General features: G+C 39.8%; 1 protein-coding gene across 4 annotated transcripts; it reads right to left on the bottom strand.

Moving 5' to 3' along the window:
* Positions 1-3,202: 3,202 nt before the first annotated feature.
* Positions 3,203-15,387, bottom strand: LOC112567493. 4 transcript variants are annotated; one of them, XM_025244188.1, is made up of 12 exons: positions 15,308-15,387; positions 13,011-13,817; positions 12,520-12,649; positions 11,796-11,953; positions 11,218-11,283; positions 9,318-9,441; positions 7,139-7,257; positions 6,604-6,945; positions 5,568-5,779; positions 5,154-5,335; positions 4,838-5,035; positions 3,203-4,363 (listed from the first exon to the last, which is right to left on the bottom strand). In XM_025244188.1, the coding sequence occupies exons 2-12, from the start codon at positions 13,777-13,779 to the stop codon at positions 4,162-4,164; spliced, it is 2,502 nt and encodes an 833-aa protein (XP_025099973.1). In that variant the 5' UTR covers positions 13,780-13,817; positions 15,308-15,387; the 3' UTR covers positions 3,203-4,161. The 4 variants fall into 4 exon arrangements, with proteins under 4 accessions (XP_025099973.1, XP_025099996.1, XP_025099980.1 ...); XM_025244211.1 differs by having other exon boundaries at positions 5,154-5,332; XM_025244195.1 differs by having other exon boundaries at positions 15,322-15,377.
* Positions 15,388-20,760: the final 5,373 nt, after the last annotated feature.

Raw genomic sequence — 20,760 nt, 5'->3', positions numbered from 1 at the left:
CACCTTGACCGCTGCTTTTTTCCCAATCCCCTTACATGTGACAAACAGTCTTTGTTTTTTTAAAAATTTCTTCTCCACTTATGTTTATTCGATCAGTAGCAACAACTTTAATATCTTTGTAAATCTATTTTATCTTTTAATCCCCATACATATGGTTTGATTCGATACTAAGTCCTTGATTGTTGGAGATGAAACATATGTAATGCGAGGAAAGAAATACGGTCAGGGTTGCTGGCAGTTATGGATGTTTGCGGGCGTGTTTCTGTTACAACGCCTATCAGGGAAACCGGTGCCTACCATCTGCAGATATACAGCAGCAAAATTATCAAGATGATATTGTGTGTGCATCGTGCATGCGTCAAGTCCATGTACGTTAGTGCGTCTCGCTGTCCAGCCAGTAATAAAACTGATGTCACTGAAGTTTACTTTCTATTCGCTTGAAGCATATAAAACTATTCGAGAAAATTTAGCTTCTTCCAGAAATCCGACTCAAAGAGATTATTCTCATCATCTATCCCTTGACTAATATTAGCTGACCGCCATTTAAGAACCAGTCAAAGGTTAGGGTTATTAGTGTGGATGACTAAACTCGGCAGCTGACAAGGTTCGCCATTTAGGTCGGTTTTGAGCAGGTCCTGCATGGAGCGACAGCCTGCTCTTCCACGTTCGCTAGTTATTCCTCTGTCCATTCAGCGTCCACCACCTTCATTAATGCCCGAAAGGACGGTCTTACACAAGAGTGGAGAAGAGTTTTTATGTGCAAGTGCCTTAAGAGGCACAGACACGAATTGCAGCTGCGGATAATAAACCACCCTGACATCTAGTCGGCCAACGTTTTACGTGCTTTGCAAAGCTCGACATGTGACATGAGTACGTTGTGCATCTTCCACACTTGGAACGTGTACGCAGGGCCGCCGAGAGCCAGCATGGGCCCCGGGGCAGACGACCTCTTTGGGGCCCTTGTAATATTAATCGTAAATTTCTTTCCCCGTATTTAACATGCTTACAATTCGATTGTCAACATCTGCATTTCATTCAGTAACGTAATATACACTGCAAACATTAGCACTAGGAAATACATCACTCCTTGAACATAGAGCTGTTTACACGTGAGTGGTTAGTAAATGTTAAAGGATCAAACTGGTACTCCGTTCCATAAAAAAAGATCCCCATGAGGAATATTACGTTAACTTTTCTCTAAAAGAAAAGGAAAAGAAGAAAGAAAAAATATCCGCTGACCAAGGCCACCCCCTTCCCTCTTTCACATCTGCGGGCCCGGGTACACCAGACTCCCTGTCCCCACCTAACCCCGTCTCGTCAGCCTGCCTGTACGTTGCAGATGTTCCGCTTCCCACGTGCAAATCAAGTCCGTTTATTACCAACATTTTGTGAAAAGCACTGGAAAGGTATTTGAACGCGTCCCTACCTCCTGGAATTATTTTTTTTAATGAGGTCAAATTGTCCTCTCGACAAAAAGGGAGCGAGTACTGGTATCTTGTTAATTGCCCATTTCGTGTCGGTGCAAAAAGGCCTACCAACTACTATAAGGGCCCTCGCTAAGACAGATCAGCACAAGACATCAGTCATCGAGGACGGCAATGACTAACTCACAGAAAGCAATGCTGTACTCAACCAAGGGACTGAGTTCTGCAAAGACCTGTACAACTTCTAGCTGAAGATGGACGCCAAAATCCTTCAAAACAACCCGTCTAGAAACAGTGGACCTGCAGACCTACGAGAAGAGGTCGAAAGAGCTGTACATAATCTGAAGGGAGGAAAGTCGCCAGGCGTTAATAATGATTCAGCTAAGCTGCTCAAGCAGGATGGGGAAGAAACTAAAAGGCCTTCACTGTCCAGTGCCAAAGAGTGTGGGAACCCAAGGAATGACCCAAAGGGACGCAATCACTAATCATACCCCTCCCCAAAAAAGGAAACAGCAAACAGTGTCAGAACTACAGAGCCATAAGCCTTATCAGCCACCCAAGCAAAGTCATGCTGAAGGCTTACAGAACCTCATCAGCAACACCATAGGAACTACTAACAAAACAGGCTGGCTGCAGACAACGTAGAAGTACAGTTGAGCAGATCTGCTTTGAAGACATAGATTTCTTAGCACGCACTAACAATTAAAGAACTGCAGGATCTCACCAATAGACAAACAAGTTCAAATCATGTGGAACGGAGAACAACACTAAAAGGCAAAGTTGTGGTCAATGGAAAGCAAAGCAGAGATCTATATGAACGGTGTACAGCTCGAAAAGGTAAGCAGCTCTGAGTACTTGGGAGTCACCCTCTCCAAGGACGGCAGCTCCACACCAGATGTCCGCATCAGCAACAGCGGCAATGGCTAGGATCTTGCATAGCCATATGATAAGGTTCATACCACGTACAAATCATTGGTAGTGTCGATCCTGCTCTACAGATATGACACGTGGACTCTGCTTCCCGAAGCGGAAAGAAGAATCCAGACATTCGAGAGCAAATGCTCAAGAAGGCTGTTCCGGATCACATACAGAGAACATAGGACCAATGACTGTGCGAAACAAGATTGTGACACTTGCAGGACACCGGCAACCTCTATTTTCAACAGGCGACGTAAGATGGTCTTTGGTCATGTGACCCGGCACGACACATTGTCGAAAACTATCCTTCAAGGCACCTTGGAGGGTAGTCGACGCTGCAGTGGCCAGAGGAAGATCTGACTTACGGACCTCAAAGACTGGACAGGTCGTCCTGCACAGGACCTGCTGACTATCGCCCACAATAGGCAAGAGTGGCGGGCCTGTCAGCTGACGCACCTGTCCATGTGATCCCCCCAAAAGACAGAGGCTGGTCAAGGGGCGACTGACTTAGCATCTATGGGGAACAAAAAAGCCGTTGTTTTGCTGGAGACGCTACCACTAGACCGGTTCAGGAACCAAAGTGTTAGTCGTCTCCCTCCAAAAACATGAGACAAGAATGTGGTCGTTCACTGTCAGCATGGAGAGTGCAAAAAAGACGGCACTGCATTTACCAGTGCTTGTTAACCAATAGGATTTTGACAGTGAATGCTACCTTGGTGTATCTGTGACTAGGCAAGACCTTAAAAAAGATCTTTGTGTACTTCACAACTCAGCATGCAAACACATAGATAATGTGTGCTTGGTCTGTTTGTACAGCTTAATTAAAAACAAACAAAACACCACAAAGGCCAGTGATTAAATAAATCATAATGCACTTTTGATTTTTAATCTCAACATTTATTCTTAAAATATAAGACAAAAGGTAGAGATGATAATGATGGCATTAGAACAGTTTTGTTCCCTTTGATCTAATCTTTATAAACAGAACACACTTTTTATTTCTAGGAATCGACTCTTTCATTTGCTAGTGCACAAGCACTAGAAACTCCTGCGGAGTTAATAAAAGTGCGTCTACATAATGCCGTACGTGGTTTCCACACCCAAATGTCTAGATCCATGGGCCAAGTTGAATCAAGTGATGAGATGATTGGCATCACTGTGTGCGAGAGGCACATCGATGCCGCATCACAGTACAAGGGAGACAATCCTTCAATTGGATTCATCACACGATGGCTACTCTTCCAACATGAAATCTTAATTTTAAAAATCTTTATTTGATTAATTTAAGCCAATAATAAAATGTCATTCAGTTGGATATTTCAAATTAATCGAAGTCACAGGTGTGATCTTCAATGCACAGAATGCCTGGTAAAGATAACTTTGCACCAAGCAGGAAGTTATTTGTGGTTGTGATGATGGTGGCCCAGTGTGGGGTGCATACAAGTGGTTGAGAGAGCAAAGAGACCCCACAAAAGACCTAATCCACATAACAAATATTTAAAACTCCCAAATACTATTAATTGGGAAAGTAAAGTAATTCATGCCATAAATCTTCATCTGTTAAAAAAACACACACAAAACAACCCCAGCTTAAATCTAATTAGAGCATCTTTCAACAATGCACATTTCAGTCATGAATAGGAAATAAAGACAAACACATCTGATGATGTCCATGAGAGTGATGATCCATCATCTTTAACATGAAAATGTCAATTTAAAAATTAAAAAAAAAAAAAAAAAAAAAAAGTTTCAATGAAAATGACACTGATGGGCATATCCTGTGCACCAATAATAGCTGCCAAGCAGTCCATTTTGTCCTCTAGTATCTGCCCTCATAACCAAAGACTGCTGACCCATGACGCTCTGCTGGATATCTGGAAGTCAGAAGAGACCTACGGGTATCTCCATGATCATCCATAACACTCGGGGTAGAGTACAGAGAACCCAGCTGTGCACGTTCTCGACTGTAGTCCAGCAACTCTCTACTTCTTGGGGCCACCCTCTCTTCTTCTAGTGAATACCTGCAACATCATTTTGCACTGAGACAGGAAACCTGTAGGAGAATAATCATTCAACCTCCACAAGCAAAAGAAAAATGTGATGAGAAGAAAGCCACTATGTTACAAGTTCTGAAAATATAACCAAATGCTACTACTGCTTTAGAAGGTACATTTAAGTACAATGTGGGCAAGATATGATGTAATCCTTTACATACAAGTAGTGCAGCCAATAACGTAAGCACCAGAAGCATATGTGCTGCAAAAATCTGTCGAAATGAGATGCGGTAGGTAGAAAGTTGATGGTACCTATTTGATTTGTTGTAGATGACAATTTTAACGTTGAAAATAATGAGAACTTCTGTGAATATCCAGCGTACCGAGTCAATTAAAAAAGTTCTGAATTATTAAAAGATGTGAAAATAACCATGCGAGAACATTTTATGTGTGACTTTAAGCTGAATTAAAAAAAAATATTTTTTTTTTATAGCAGCCTACCTGTCAAGTAGTCCACCCCTTCCCAGAAGTGTTCGTCTCTCTTCCGCCAGAGTTCTGCGTGACTCGGGCTCTATTCTGCTTGGCCGAACACCTACTGCACTGTTGCCATAATAAGTCTCTGATGGAGTATGATCTGTATAGCCCTCTTTTTCTTCTGGTACTTCCAGCAGATAGGGCCTCTGAGGAGCAGCAGCAAGTCTGTACATATATAAATACACATATGTACATGTTATAAATGTTTTGTAGCATCTTCAATCAATCACTGCAGTCACTTTTCCTGGGTGCAAGCATGCGATGTTAACTACTTTTGGCATACCTGCGAGAAGTTACTGCTTCCTCTGGACGATCACTGGGATATGACTGTCTACTGTCAAAGTCATCAACTAAAGGGCGAGGCCTCTGGTAGCTGGCTGTTTCACGCATCCATTCTTCCCTTGCCACATATCCCTCACGTGCAAGCAAAGGTCTTCTGGGTGGTTCTTGCTCCTCCTCATACTCCTAGAAGCAACAGAAAACTATTTCACCTTTCTAATGGAAGCTTTCAGAACACAGCTACTTCTTGCCTCGTTAACTTACCTTCCCAACTGGTGACTACAGTTGATGAAAATAAATTTTTTATCTTTATATATCTGCAGCCTGAAATTAGCTGCTTGACCAGAGCAAGGATACAACTTATTACACTTCCAGGGGAAGTTTTCATGAATTGTGAGTAAATTCAAGGAAAACTCACCAATGATCGAGGCAAAGATCTGGGAGTTGGATCTGCCATACGCTGTAGTCGCTCCATCAGACCGAAACGACCAGGAATCTGACCTGCCGACTCAGGCCTCCGGGACATCAATGAGAAAGAACCACGAGGTTCAGACTCTAAATGCCGAGTCTCCTCTTGCAGCTCTGCCATGCGTCTCTCTCGCTCTTGAAGCAGCAGAAGATCATTTATAGCTGTCAATATAAAACAAATTTAAAATGATTATTAAAGATTCAGAAAACTCACTTTTGAATATGCAAAGATCAAGGGTTATGGGGAAGCAGGAAAGGAAGGGGAGAAAGACCCCCCTCCCCCGACCTTGATGTCCACTTTCGAGGTTTTACTTTTCAATATGTTCTTGATAATTTTCATATTAAATAGAATTTTCTGTAACAAAGTCTAAGCCAACTAGATGTCATAGTTCCTTTATACAAAGGTGAGATCCAAAGCAATTAGATTTGCTTAGCTCAAATAAACATCATTTAAAATCATTAAAGTTAAATACATGGCAGTTCTTGATTAAGGAGACATAGATTTAAGGCTTCTTTGGGTTGGTGACTTAGAATCTCTTTTTGCTCTACACACATATTGATCAGCATGCTTGTTTTGGAAATGCCGAAAAGAGTAGGATTCAGCCCCGCCTTTCATTAACCTTTGGCGTCGATGCATCTCGCTTAACAAACTCTTCACCTAAACACATTTTCCTCAAGATCCAGCACAGGGAAGGTTGACTTAGTTAGATCAGACTGTGATAGTACATATAACTTACTGCTCCAACTTTAGAAAATTTAGCAAATAAAGGATGCTAATTAACCAGAAACACAATGCCTTTTGGCCACATTGCCATCAGCTGTGTTGTTGTTTTTTTTGTTTATATTTAATGTATATTGGCGTAGCTGCCCCTGGGATTTGGAGACCCTGTGCTGCATGCCTAAAGTCACTCCAGATGAAAGATGAACTCATAAAAAAATGTTGACCACCACCTGATCAGCAGAGCCTAAGAAACACATATGCTTACGTGTAGGTTTGTGGACTGGCAGAGACATTAGCGGTGGTGGTGGTAGTAGACCCTTCCCCTTTTCAACAGGTTTGGGCAGTAGACCTCTTCCAGCTGACTTGATTTGACCCCGGCCTCGACCTTTACCCTGGGATGCCACCGCACCTCGGCCACGTCCCCTTGGTGTTGAAGAGTTTTCCCCTTTACGCTCTTTTTTGGCCAAAGGAGCAGCGTTCGGACTAGCAATCTTGGCTCGCTTGCGAGTCTCATCCAACTTTGAGACGTTTGTGACAGCTTGCTTTTCTCCTTCAGGTCTTCGGGCTGTTTTACCAGCCTCTGTCTTGTAGTATTTGTCTCTGGCACCTGAAGCAAAAATTCCAGTGAACTGCAACAATATTTGCTTATACATACAGCTTCCCACGTGTAAGCAAAAATGGAGCATAATCCAAGTCAGGCACCTTAGTCCAAACTACACTTTTAATCCATGCAGATAGGCTGCAAAGTCCCACTTTTTATTCTTAAAGTCCCATATTTACATCGGATTAAGCTTACAGACCTTGCCAGTCATGCTTTACTGTTGACAGCTCTAGGTCCAAGCCATTAACGCAGACCTGCTGGTACACAATCAGGTAGTTAAATGCAGCCTCTTCACTTTCTGTCTGCACTAGAGCAGAGCTGCAACACAGAAAAGCCAGTGGTCATTTTCATGCAACAAAAAAGAACCACACTCAAGTGTTTGCCATCACCTCAGTGATTCTATAGGCTTGGAATGTTAAGTACAAAGCATTAAAACAATCTGTAACTAGTGATATCATCCATTTAAGGTTCTAGTTTACAATACTCGCAAATCTGAACTTGTAATCACTACACATCATGTGTTTCTTGATAAACATCATGGTTTACATCTTTGATGCCAGGGTACTGCCCCAACATATAAGTGAAAAACATTTAAATATTAAAATACAACCCGCAGTTTAAGTACTGCAGCTACTGACTACCATGCTGTTTCAAAAAGTAAAAACTACGATAATTATACTTACCTCTAGAACGGCAATACTCACAAAACAGGCCTTGCTATAAACTCTGACCAGACAGCAGTGAATGCTCACTGTTAAACTTCAGTGTTAAAAGGTGAATGTATAAACAGCGTTAATTACAAAAGCACGAAGAAGAAATTCATCACTTTTATCTTTGCCATGGCCACCAATTTGAAGACACTGTTTTGAGTTTTCCAGGCAATAAACTGCAGGGGAACCCAATAGTTATGTCCTTGTGCAATGCACAGTTTTTTTAAAAAAGTCCAGAAGATATGTTTTTTAATGGGGGCAGGGGCATTGGTGTTTTATGCAGAGCGTAAAGCTACAGCACGGCAAAGCAGCCAGCCAGATGCCACATGTAGAGAAAGAACAGTGTGCCCAAGACAAGATCTGAACCCAGGACAGCCAATCCCCACAGACACCACCGGACCATACCTGGAAAGTTTTTGAAAGTTGAGTACACAAGCAAGTCAGTTATTCTTTCAGTAACTGACAGAAATGTCATGAGATAGCTTCTGAATAATGATGGTTCACTAGTGATGTGCTTAACAAGAACACATTATTATATTCAGCTATGAATAGCTGTGCATGGAAGATGTTTACCTAAATTTATTAATATGCCGCTTCGGTCAGGATGGTGATAAATGTGCAATATTTTTCAATAATCTTTTACGCTGTCACTCAAAGAGCAAATGCTTACAATTATGACTTACTGGAAAGAGTCTAAAACAGAGATTTGTCAAAGGTGCTTGCACATCAGATATTGAGAGACCAGTGTGACATTTTCACCAGAAAGTCTGGCTGTGTATTCAAAGCAAACCTCATTTGTACTGGGCAAGGACAGTATTGCCCACAAAAACTGCCATTCAAGATATCACAATTAGCAACAACTTTTGCTCAAAAGACAGTCTTTGAACTCAGCAGAGCCCCTATTTTTTATTTGCATACCTTTTTATTTTGACAGATCAAAGAAACTTGAAAATCTAGTTGAGGTCACTTAAGAGATGAAATTTTCCAAGAAGGAAAGTTGAATCCCAATGAACAATACAAATCTGACTTTTAGACAAGTAACAGCATCTAAATAGCTGATAATGTCCGCTATCAAAAAGGCCTGTCATCAGAAAGGCTTAAAAACAGACAGGAAAGAACCCAAATGCAAACAAAATCCTTTGCAGGAACACACAGATAGAACTATGCTTTAATGTCATATGCTGACTTGTCTTTAGCTTAAACTATTTAAGACTACAAAATCAGGACACAACCTGTTACTCCTCACATCAAGGTTTACCACACTGGTGGCCGACAATTCTTCCCCTTATTTACCATAAGCCAACAGCCAATATATACATGTAACTTAATAAAAAAATTACTTTGTATTTTGCTTGTTTTTTGGATTTTATTTGGTTTCTTCTGACAGGGACAAACCTGACAGAAGCTGGGAAGAGTACACTGTAGCAAGGAGCATTCAGTGTGATTTTTCATTTCAGTGATGTGATTGGGAGGTCAGCTGTGCATCCCCATGTTTGACAGGATGACAGCTGCACTAAGCGTTTGAGGCAACTGTATGCAAACAAATCCATTTGCGGATAAAATGTGTATGTCACAAGTCTGCCACATCATGGGAGTGTAATAAAAGTGCTTGTTAAGTCACATGTAATGCTGACTGGTGCAAATAGCACGTCCTACCCCATCACTCACCTTGTGTCCTTGCTAGCTTTGGCCACTCCAATTTTGAGTGCACAGGGAAAGATGGCTTTCATAATGTCGGCGGATACACCCATTCCAACATTGTTAACGTACAGAGAACGCTCAGTGACTTCCCCTGCAACAAAATGGTGATATGGGAACAGTGTGGAGAGGCTTGGACAACAGTGCGCCTCCACTGTGGACATCGCTTGTGCGTTCACAGGAATGCAGTTTGTGACTGGGATTCAGCATGCGCTGCAGATTTGTTGGTTTGTAAGTGATGAACTGAAAGCGGAATGAAACATTTCTACTGGACAGTTAGGAATGCTAATGTTGTGTTGGGATTGATTATGGGTTATGACATAGAAACTAGTCACAGACTGTAAAGGCTTGAGGTAGATATTTTGTCTGCAAGTGCAATTTAATTGAAGGCCTGTGATGTTCAACGACTAATGTGCTCACTTGAATTATCTGGCAACATAGGATGTAGCAGGAAGCCAAACAGACAAATCATATGAAATCCTTACAGTGTCGGGCAAGTTTATGTGTTCCAATGTTAACATTTGGCCAAGGGTTTAATAAACACGATGTTGTTATGTCAGTAAAACATGTGCACCACAGATGTGGAATACACAAAGCAGAATTTTGTGCCAGAACAGCTGGCAAAAGGGTTAGTGGAGTGGCACATGTGAAGTAAATACTCGTGGGGGTGACAATAAATCAGCCTTGCATGATTTTGAAAGATTTTTCTGTGGTCCACAGGAATAAATGAATTATTTTTAACAACATACACTACTGATGTGTTGTTCTCTTTCAAAGCACTACTCATGATGGCTGTACATCTTGCACCTGTAACATTAATGGGCCTGGCCAAACTTGTGCATGATTAATATCTGGAGCAAGGAAAAACTAAATTTGTGTTTTGCACTTTAAAGTGCGGCAAGGCTGCATAGATAGAAAATTAGCTCAGATAATGAGCTAAAGGGAATGAAATAATGGGACTGGGTAACCAATGTTATATTGTGTATCACACAAAGTGTTGGGAATTGGCAATCACGTTGGACCAGCAAATGAATGCAAAGCAGCTGGCACTGTATGCAGGCAGCATATCACAAAATAAGTGACTTGTAAGCGCATTGAAAAACTGCAATATATTTTAGTAGAATTATGTGCATGGATGTAGACATACCTGTTTCTGAGAGGTTGAGATATAGGTAATAACACCAACTGCAATATTTAATCGCAACGAAAATAACTTTAAGCCAAATGTGCAAGACCATAACACTGGAACTGAATGGTCAGTCAAGAACGCACGAAAAACAAGACATTTGGCTCTAAAGCTGTCTTGTGTAACGGTTTTGTAGGAGACCCAAGCATGAACCACTAAGTGGAAGATTACAAGGGTGTGCTCCTACCGGTATTTCTGCCAATGCATTTTGAAAATTAATACTTTTCTGTACTGCTTTAAAGTTGCTTTTTGTCTCACTTCATTTAATTTCAGAGTGATAATAAATGCAAATTAACTGGGATAATTTGCCTGTGAGATCATACACACAAACAAATTCAGATGTCGGGCAGTGTGAACTGCAAAAGTGCAGCACTCTTGTTTTTCAGCATACTGCAAAAAATAAGTTAATTGACAAACTGTTGACAATGGGGAGAGACTGTTTTTGTAGCACCAGCTTGTGGTAGTGCACTTTCTCTAGCCTGAGAGATGACAGAAAAGCAGATTGAACCAAATCAACTACTTCAAGGTGGCCCTAACCATCCCAGCAAACAGATGATTTCAAAATAGTAACACCTCCAAGATTTGTACAGCTGACAACAGGATGGCCAGAAGACTGAAACATAAGACCAAGCAGGAGATCTGCCATATGCTTGGACAATTTAGACACACACTCATGTAACTCACCGTTTGCCGCTGGGTAATAGGTCTTGATGAGCTTTCTTGCAGTATGGTTATCATATTTGAAGAGAGCTGCACATGACCAATAGTACATTTTTCTCTTTTTACCAAAAGCAAACTGAAACTACTGAATATTAAAAAAAATATTAACAGCAAAATGTTCCAGTTATAGCTCATAATAGTTGAAAAATTACTGCCTACAATTTTGTTCATCAGAGAAGATGCTTTTGTACATAAGCTGGATAAACTATTAAAACAAAAACCCAATCACATGCATGCTGCAAAGGCAAGAGGCTCTAAATCAGACCTGGGCAAGGGGCGGCTCGCAGGCTGCATCGGCCCGCCTCTTGTCTCTGACCGGCCCGCCCGCCAGTATATATATATATATACAGTATTGGATAAAACTGAGTTAACTATATTAGTCCGGCCCTCTAAAACCATCCCAAGTTCGCGGGCCCTTGGGAAAATTAATTGCCCACCCCTGCTCTAAATCATGTAAAATATAATGAACATGTGCATGGATGTAAACAAATAAATTCATTAACATCTGTTCCTATAATTTAAAACTGGCTACATTTACTGACCTCTGTTGTGGATAAGTTCCTGGCTGCCATCTTCAGTAACAGACTGACCACGCTCCACTACCTCCACAGTCATATAGCGCTTACTAAAAGGATGCCACATGACTTTCCGCATGAACATCTGGATACCTGCTTTATCCTCCAAAAGAAATTCTGCCACACTGTAGGGAAATAAAAAGAATATACTTTACCTATACACATACCGGTATCCAGCTTTCAAAGACATGTAACCTTCATAACCGAGACAGTTTAAGTTTACAATGATTAATCATAATAATAAAAGCTTGATTTGTATAGCGCATATTCCTGCTCATAACACTTGAGTCATGGATACTATACGAAGAAACAACAGTACTGTTGCCATAGTTATGAAATGAGAATAAGTCTCTTCCCCAGGACAAATCAGGAACTGCCTTGCTTCTGTTTATAATGCAATTCCCAGACTCTGAGGACACTGCTTCATGTTTGTTTACCCTGGAGCATCTTAGCTATTGCTCTATAACTACAGCTCCATGTGTAAAACAAAATCTGCAGGGTCTGTACATTTCTTTATAACTTCAGGAACAAGATGTGTGGCCTTGTGTTTTTCATGTTGCCCCAGAGCAATGACTTGCCCTTGTTTCATAACTTCAGTCCCAGGTGACTAATAAAAGATCAAGACAGAAAACGTAAAAAGGAACCCCCAAAATGCCCAACTGCAAAGTAAGAAATAATGCAATAAGCCTACCCATTTCCATCTCCTCGTGATGTCCATGTAACTGATGATGATTGGGCCATGGTCCAGATTTTCCCAAAGTCTGCTCTGACTGCATCTGCCTGCTTTAGTGGATAGATGCGAATCTGCCAGGGGTACGATTCTGGAGACATTAAAAACATGCATGCCAAAATAATTATATTTGACAGTCTAATTCTGCTTGCCAGGTGCAGGCTTCTTAAATAGAGAAGAGTATTTTCCCTTTGACTGTCTTCAATCTACTGACATGATATACATATATACACAAATGCTACTAAGAATCCTCAAATGAGCATGTTTCCTATTAACAAAAATATTACAGGACTAAAGAAAGAAGAATGGAAAATGATGGTTTTTAAATGGCATTCCAATCCAGTAAAAAAAAAAATAAAATAATGTAAGTTCTATGAGGACCCCCACCCCAAATTTTTTGTTTAAATATCACCTCAGTTCTACAGTGTGCATGAGAGAGTGTTTTTAAGTACCTCTAATATGTGCGAGAGAATCCTTTCCTTCTGGTATCTCAAGAGGATAGTCAGCTGCTACCCTTTGACCTGAAGTCACTATTAGATGGTCTTGTGTCACTTCTTTTTTAACATCTTCTTGAGTCTGAGCTTCAATATCTGCATCCACTTCAGCCTGAAAATCTTGATTATCCTCCTCAATCTCCAAGGTATCCTCCACTGATGGCTCATGTTGAAATGGAAGTTTGTCATTCCCGCCAGCCTTGCTTTCAGAAGCAGTAGCAGACTGTTTTGAGCATTTGCTTTCATTATCTTGCTGCTCTGTTGAGCCTGTGGTTTTTTTGGGGATAACAAACTTTTTTGGCTTGGAGTCCTCTTGTGGTATTGGTGAGCTGATGTCCTTTTTGGCTCCAATTTCCTGAAAGATGCGGCTTCCTTTCAATTTCTCCTCCCTGTCATGTTCTTGGTTTGATTCCTTTTGCTGAAAGCTATGGCCACCACCAGATAGCTCAGCCTCCAAGTCTTCCTCACCCACCATATCTATGATATTGTATTCAGCATCAAATTCTCCATCTGCTTCAATGTGTTCCCCTTCGGGAGCTAGATAAGATTCAGATTCATTTAACTCATGAAGGTCTTCAGCATCAACACCTTCTTGCTCATGCTTTTCCTTGTTGCTGGAGAAATCATAAGGAGGTCCTTGTCTACTCTTGGAATTCCGAGCTTGACCACCTCCAGGACTTGAACCCTGATTGCCTCTCTGCATTTTGGGTGATTTTGAAGCCGGCATTTTTTTTAAAAGCTTTTCTTAAAGGTATTACTTGAAAACTGTTTAATGAAACAAGACAGAAAAAAATATTAGTGACTTGATTTTACAATGTTAATGCTATGGATGAAAAATACAGTAATCCCTCGCCACTTCGCTTTTCACTATTACGTGGGTTTTTATAAGAAATTAATGGGACAAATGATTTGAGGATCTATGCCTCTTTCTGGATTTAGGTGAAATTTGATCAGTGGAAAATATATATTATGAATTTTTAGATGAAAAAGGCCCAATGTGCATAAAAATATAGTACTAGTATTAATTCTAACAATAAAGAAATATAAATAATAAAATTAATATGAATTACAGTAAATAGTGCATGTATTTACTCTGAAACAAGAACCAGCATCGCTTGCCTAAAACGCTATGGCATACTCACAATTGTAAACAATACACGATTGGTTGCTAGAGAAGTGACCAGCCAGAGAGTGCTGCGTTATATCCCAGCCCCCGATTGACTCAGTACAGTGTTGCATTGTGTACAATTTTTTTACATTATGTGTGTGGCAGAGAGAGAGAGAGAGAGAAATTTTATTTGTTTAATGTTCTATTACAGGTACTGTATTACTCTACAGTACATATTATGTGTTTGTTCATTTATTTACTGTTAAGGTACAATACATGTGCACAACAATGTGGTAATGGTTATTAAGGAAATGGGTAAGGCTTATGTAGCATAAAGGTATGAGGGGAGGGGTCTATAAAGTCTTAATATAGTGTATAAATACATAAATAAATATACCGTTTCTTTTTTTCGGATTTTCGGTTACTGCGGAACGCATCTCCCGCGATAAACGAGGGATTACTGTTAACATTGCTAAATGATTTTTTTTTTTTTTGAAATTGTTGTATGATCTGAGAAATCTGATGGGGGGGGGGGAAATTGGTGTTTCACGCCGTGCCAGCAACTGAGGCTATATTACGGCAAGGCAGTCAGGCCTGTAAACAGATGCCACGTGCAGAGAAAGAACAGCGTGCCCGAGACGAGCAGCCAACCTTCACTGTATTGGTGACAGGCGAGAAATCTCAGGACGTATTGTCATAAGACTGTAAATAATCAAAGGAAACTAAACTGATTAAGAAATCTTCCCCCCCCCACCCTTTGCCGATATCGAGTTTCTCCTGCCTAAATGAGAAGAGATATTTATGTACAGTCTGGGCCTACATCGGCTAGGTGAAACTCAGTTTACAAACTCACAAAGCCATTCTCAAATTGCTTGCGTAGTCGCAACATATAATTAGCGTCAACTCAATTCAGAATAACTAATTTCCCTGCAGATACTAAATAAAAACAAATTTTCGGTAATCTACAAACTCTTATTTTAACTGCAATTACATTTTCAATTTGAAAACAATGAGACGTACCAAAAAACAACAGTGATGATGAAATTTTAACGGATTCCAGAATAATTTAAATTCACGTTTAACGAGAACAATGCATCTTTATAATTACAAATTGACTTCAAACTATGTAACAGCGACTTATACTCACCGCCACAGACTTACAGATAGATAATATACGTCTCTTTGCTCTGAAGAAAATGGCGCCCTTTCCGTTTCCGAAGGGGCAGTAACCACAAACGACAACGTTATTGCGACTGATGTCCGACGCATCCTAACTAGTTTTGCCATGATTTCTGATTTCATATTTTACATGAATTTTAACCCACATCAAACAGTTGCGCTGTCTCATCCGATTTATGGAAGAGCTGCATAGTCTGATATTTTCGCAATATTTTTTGTCATTGAAATTCACGTGGAACAATAATTTCGTCGAGTGTGGCTTTCAACACAAACCAGATTAATTATAGAATCTTTTTGCACTATTGATTCAACATTTTATTTTTGAGTATCATGCTATGATTACAGAGAGAGGTTACTAAATTATCCACAAGCACATCTACAGTCATTTGGATTTTGCTGAATTTTACTCGTTTGGGGCTCATGAAGTTCAAACATTTAGAAAGTGTATCTCATAGGCTATTAATTGTTTCTAAATTGTTAGATATTTCCACGGGTTTCTATGATCGGATAGAAGTTTGTGGATACCTTCCTACAACAGGAAGCTCTGTTATCAGGGGGTATAATACAGAAACTTAGCGAAAAATGGTTGTCTCCCCTTGATAATTACTGCTCCCTTCTCTTCTCCTGCAAACTATTTCACTATATCGACTTCCGTACTCAGCTGACCTGGAATAAATTTATCTGTGTGAGAGAGACTATAATGCATTGAAAGCCACAGACGGAGAAGCCACATAGTAAATGAAAAGACTTTTATTGTATTGCTGCAGTTGTACATATTTAAAGATCCTATATATACCTTATCACGATATATGTGCTATATGTGTTGCTTTTGTGTCATACACCTCTTTAAATTGGGCCTAGGCCATAATCAATCAGTCAATCAATCTATCTATCAATCAATCATTGTGTTTGAGAGAGAGAGAGAGAGAGAGAGAGAGAGAGAGAGAGAGAGAGAGAGAGAGAAAACGATGCCAATGTGAAAAGCTGATGTACTTTAGATTTTTAAACTGCACGCATAGCCCATCCGTTTACTATACATTTTCCAAAAAATATTTCTATTTAACTTTGATGTAAACATCCTCCTGATTTGTTAATTGTTTTCTATAGGTCTGTTTGTTGCCCTTCACATGTGATTAATAACCGAGTTTTTTTCTGCAGCTAATTAAGTCACAAGGATATGAATTCGGTTACAAGATTGTATGATGGAAAGTATTATTAAGCTTAAGTGAATGTGTGAGTACATTTTTGTCAAGGTCGTGCCGTTATTCTTATTCTCACTCGATCTCTTTCTCTCTCTCCCTCCCTCTCTCTCTCTCGAAGTTGGCAAGCTAACTTCAGCAAACCGACCTATACAAATACGTATAACCTCTCTAGGCTCGATCTCTACCTACTGCCCACCAATTGTCTCTCTGCTTGCCCTTCTACCGGTTAATTCTACTGATTAATGTTCATATAGCGTTAGTACCTTCTTTTGCAGCTCACAGTCAAAGCTTTGGCTGCAACTATGGCAGAGGTTATTATATCAGGGTGGAAATGTCGACTGTAGATAATTACTGGTCCGATCAGAATTCTTGAAACACTACCGCTAGACATACTATACGCTAATGTCAGTCTCTGAAAGCCCTCTTCAGCAGCGGAGATAATAACTCGCAAGCTACGAGAAGCGAGTAAGTTTCACTTCTGACGTCATTGCTGCGGTTACCATGGAAATGCCTTTTCGATTTTCCGCGCCAAAAACATGGCGAATGATGAAATTAGGTCAGGTATCGCGGTAAAGCGATTACACCGCATGATTTGCGTGTTTATACACACCCACAGTCTGAAATAGGTCTGCCGTGTTTACCTGTGACCCAAGGATACATATACAGTGTACTGGGTCATCTGACGACTGTTGCCATGGTTACAGAAACGTTTTTAAAATCCCTCCGTCTGGGACCGTAGCTACCTTGGAGGTAGTCACTACATGGGGCTAAAATATGAGGCGGTGTTCTTTCTGAGCAGGTAGATGATCTGGAGCTGAAATGGACAGAGATAAACTACCTCGAAGGTATAGCTAGAGAGCGAAGTAAAGAGAGGGGCTTTATACACAGACTCCGAGCTCATGGGAGGACTGGAGATAAGAAGTCAACATCTTTCGTCTTGTCTAAGGGCTGTAGCCAAAGCTATCTACTTCGAGCAAGACGCTATTTTGTCTCATTATTATCTCAGTATCGTTCAATATGCGACCGTCAATAGAATGCCTTTGTGCAGTATTAAAATACTATTCGGGTTTGTTTGTTTTTTTTGTGTGTGTTTTTTTAGGTAATCAAATAATATTTGATTTGTTGACCTTTAAAAATTAATCGGCTGCCGTGTAATTTTTTAATGTATAAAACAAACATAAAAACCAACGAAAACGCAAAAAAAATAAAAAAGATTTGATTTTTTCTATAAGCGGCCGTAATGCTGTTTTTTTTTTTTTTAAAAAAAAGATTGAAGTACTTTTTAATTTGTTTCTTCTGTTAACAAGTTACCTAGCTTTAATTACCTGCTGTGTGAAGTTTCTTATTTCTAAATTCCCTGATAGCTGGAGATATTTTTGGAGATGAACGTAGCCATGTCGACCACCGCCAATGAACTCTTTAAATTAGATCGCACGACTACCGCTACTCATACTCTCTTTGAGATAACTGTACCTCTTGCAAAACCTTGGTGGCTAAACTAGTCCTTTTATGTGTTTTAATCCCATTTGAAAGATCACTACAAATTAGTCATACATTTAAAGCTGCAAAACTGCATTTTAAAGCCACGTCCAACTTGACATTTTAGGTAAAACATCCTCGGGAACCTGAAAATTTGAAGTTTTTTAAGGAGAGTCTGAGAGTAAATGTGAAAGAAGCGCTCTAGTAACAGGGCTGCGCATGATTTCTTGTTTTGCCGTTGATGTCATAGAAAGTTGTATGCATGCCCAGACCAGTCTGACAATACCAAAACTGTTTTTGACTCGTCTTAGTTTGGCTTCTGTGATTTCTCATGTATACAAGATCTTTCTTTGTTTCTAACAGAGAATTAAAGGGCCATTATTGGCTGCTCAAATTAAAAACCTACTTGATTCTCAAATGTCAAGTCTGTCGTAAGCAATCTTACAACCGTCAGTAACTTTGGAGGAAGCAATTTGTAAAACTCTCATTTTTTAAGTGGATAAAAAATGGCTTATAAGTTTAGTTAATCCAAGTTCTGGAGATTTCTTTTAAAGATTTCTTTCGATCGTAATACACCAACAGGATCTGTGACAGCAAGGATCAGTGTTGTTTTATTGTAGGAGCTTTCCAAGTATAGATACTTTAAGTATTTTTCTGTCACTTCAAAAAACGATTTAGAACACTTAAAGATTGTTTACTAGCAGTTTAGTTTTTTTTCTACTGTTTAAGATCTGAAAGACTTTGGCATTTTGGGATGTAAGAATTTCAAAATAGTGTCCAAAGGTCATTTTGCTTTTTGCGGCTCGCATAGGAATTTGCGACGTTTTGCGGCTTTTGACATTATGTGATTTGTCGCCATCTTGCTTCTCCTTGTTGGCAATAGGACTCGTGCACAATGTTCTCGGCTTTTGTTTTTATTTATAAAGACTCCAACAATTTGCGGATGGTATATTCTGCTGAAGTAAATTTGTAAGATTCATGCCTGCTGCTTGTTCTGCTTTTCAGTAAAAAGTAGCTTATGCACACTTTTTCTTATACATTCGTGTACATGTCCTTCCTCTGTTTTAGAATTGCATCATCATCCATCATCAATCATTCACTATCCATCAATCATCATCGATCATCATAATCAGCAATAATCATCGTCTTCTTCTTCACCATCCCCACCGTCACTTCCACCACCGCCGCCGAGTTCGAGGTTTACTTTGTCAACATGTCGACACGAACATTCAGAACCAGTCCATCCCTCAATCCTCAAGATTAGCCACCTGTTTGCTGAATGTCTGGAGAGCGCGGCAAGGATTAGTGAGAAATGTAGTTACAAAAAATGTTCTCTAGGGAATAATAAAATCCATTGTTTCTTGTTCCCAAGAAACAATGGCCGTGAATCTGTTGATGTGGTCACTCAGGAGACTCGAACGCAATGTTTTTCGCATTTCTTATCCAAACTAACTCCTAAAAAAACGGATCTGTTGCCCGATCACATAATACAGTCTTCCCTTCCCTCGTTTCTCTGCAACACACCAATATTTCCATGACCACTTATAACTTAGTTATCAGCAATCAGTTTTGACGGAGCAGTTATGCATATTTTGCTTCGATGTGTCTTCAAAAACTGATGACAACAGTAAATATTTAGTGCGGAGGACATCCCTTTTGATGGCTTTGCCTGTGGGAATCTGAGTTTGCTCTGAAAATATCATTGATCTTTTGTCATTTCTAGCTAGCCACAAGAAGAGAGTTAAATCTAGTTATATTTTGTAAAATGGTAAATATTATGGTCAGACAATATAACAAAATCTGACACTCAATAATAAGAAACTCATTTGTTTTTGCTTTCGAGAAAACTATAGTCATAAACATATGGCTTATAACATAAATACGTTGCTTTTATTAATAATTTAACTGTGTTTCTATTATTATTATTTAACTCTTAAGTACTTTTTATCCCATGATCCCCGGAATGCTACACAATTTTTAATATGTCAATAAATTTGTTTCATCGTAGTCCCAACTGATTATGAGTTGTGGGAACAAATAGCAAAGATACTTCAAAAATTAACACAATAAAATCAAAGCATCCTTCTTGGTTTCTTTTTAATTTAAAAGGTTAATAGATATCATATACATGTACATAAGACCAGATTTTATTGATCCTGCAATATATCAAAATCTGGACGATCTTGGCGAAGTCGACGCTTATCTCCCCTACAAGGCAGGAGAGATGCGAGTTGGGAGCAGGATCCACTAGTGCCGCCAGTGGAATCTGTTTTTATTGTCGAGCGGCAAAATTGGGAGCGGACCCTGTTGATGTCATTTTAAAAATAGAGAACAGAATCAGGCTGTTTTCCTTCATTCTCTGCGAGTTTTACATAGCACGAGTTCTTCTGACACACACTGGGCCCCGAATCATTAATAAACAGGAGTTGATGGCGATGTTGTTCTGTGCGGGCGCTATACGCACGACCTCTAATCTGTCTTTCGCAATGACATTCAAAATAATTTGTTTGCTGCACTTTATTCACCCATCCCACTACGCCTCCAAAAGAATCCAAAGGTGAGTTCTCAGTCTCAGTCTCTTAAAGGTTTACGAGACAATGGATTAAACAGTTTTAGCTAATGGCATAACGATTTTTGTTAATAGAGTCCAGCGTCCAAAGCTAGAGATGTGCGAACTATCCGGTTCGATACTCTTGAAGTAATGAGTACTTTTACCCTGTAGCTAAGTTGGTTTCTGGCT

Source organism: Pomacea canaliculata, linkage group LG1, assembly GCF_003073045.1.
Source record: "Pomacea canaliculata isolate SZHN2017 linkage group LG1, ASM307304v1, whole genome shotgun sequence".
Lineage (NCBI taxonomy): Eukaryota > Metazoa > Mollusca > Gastropoda > Architaenioglossa > Ampullariidae > Pomacea > Pomacea canaliculata.
Note: the sequence above shows the minus strand (reverse complement) of the source record. Positions and strands in the feature narration are given on the sequence as shown.

Coding starts and splice junctions, on each gene's coding strand:
- LOC112567493 (XM_025244188.1), bottom strand. CDS start 13,779: ATGCCGGCTTCAAAATCACCCAAAATGCAGAGAGGCAATCAGGGTTCA. Junction 11,954..12,519: donor TCACGAGGAGATGGAAATGG/GTAGGCTTATTG, acceptor ATTTCCCTACAG/TGTGGCAGAATTTCTTTTGG. Junction 9,442..11,217: donor CTATTACCCAGCGGCAAACG/GTGAGTTACATG, acceptor ATTTTGTTGCAG/GGGAAGTCACTGAGCGTTCT.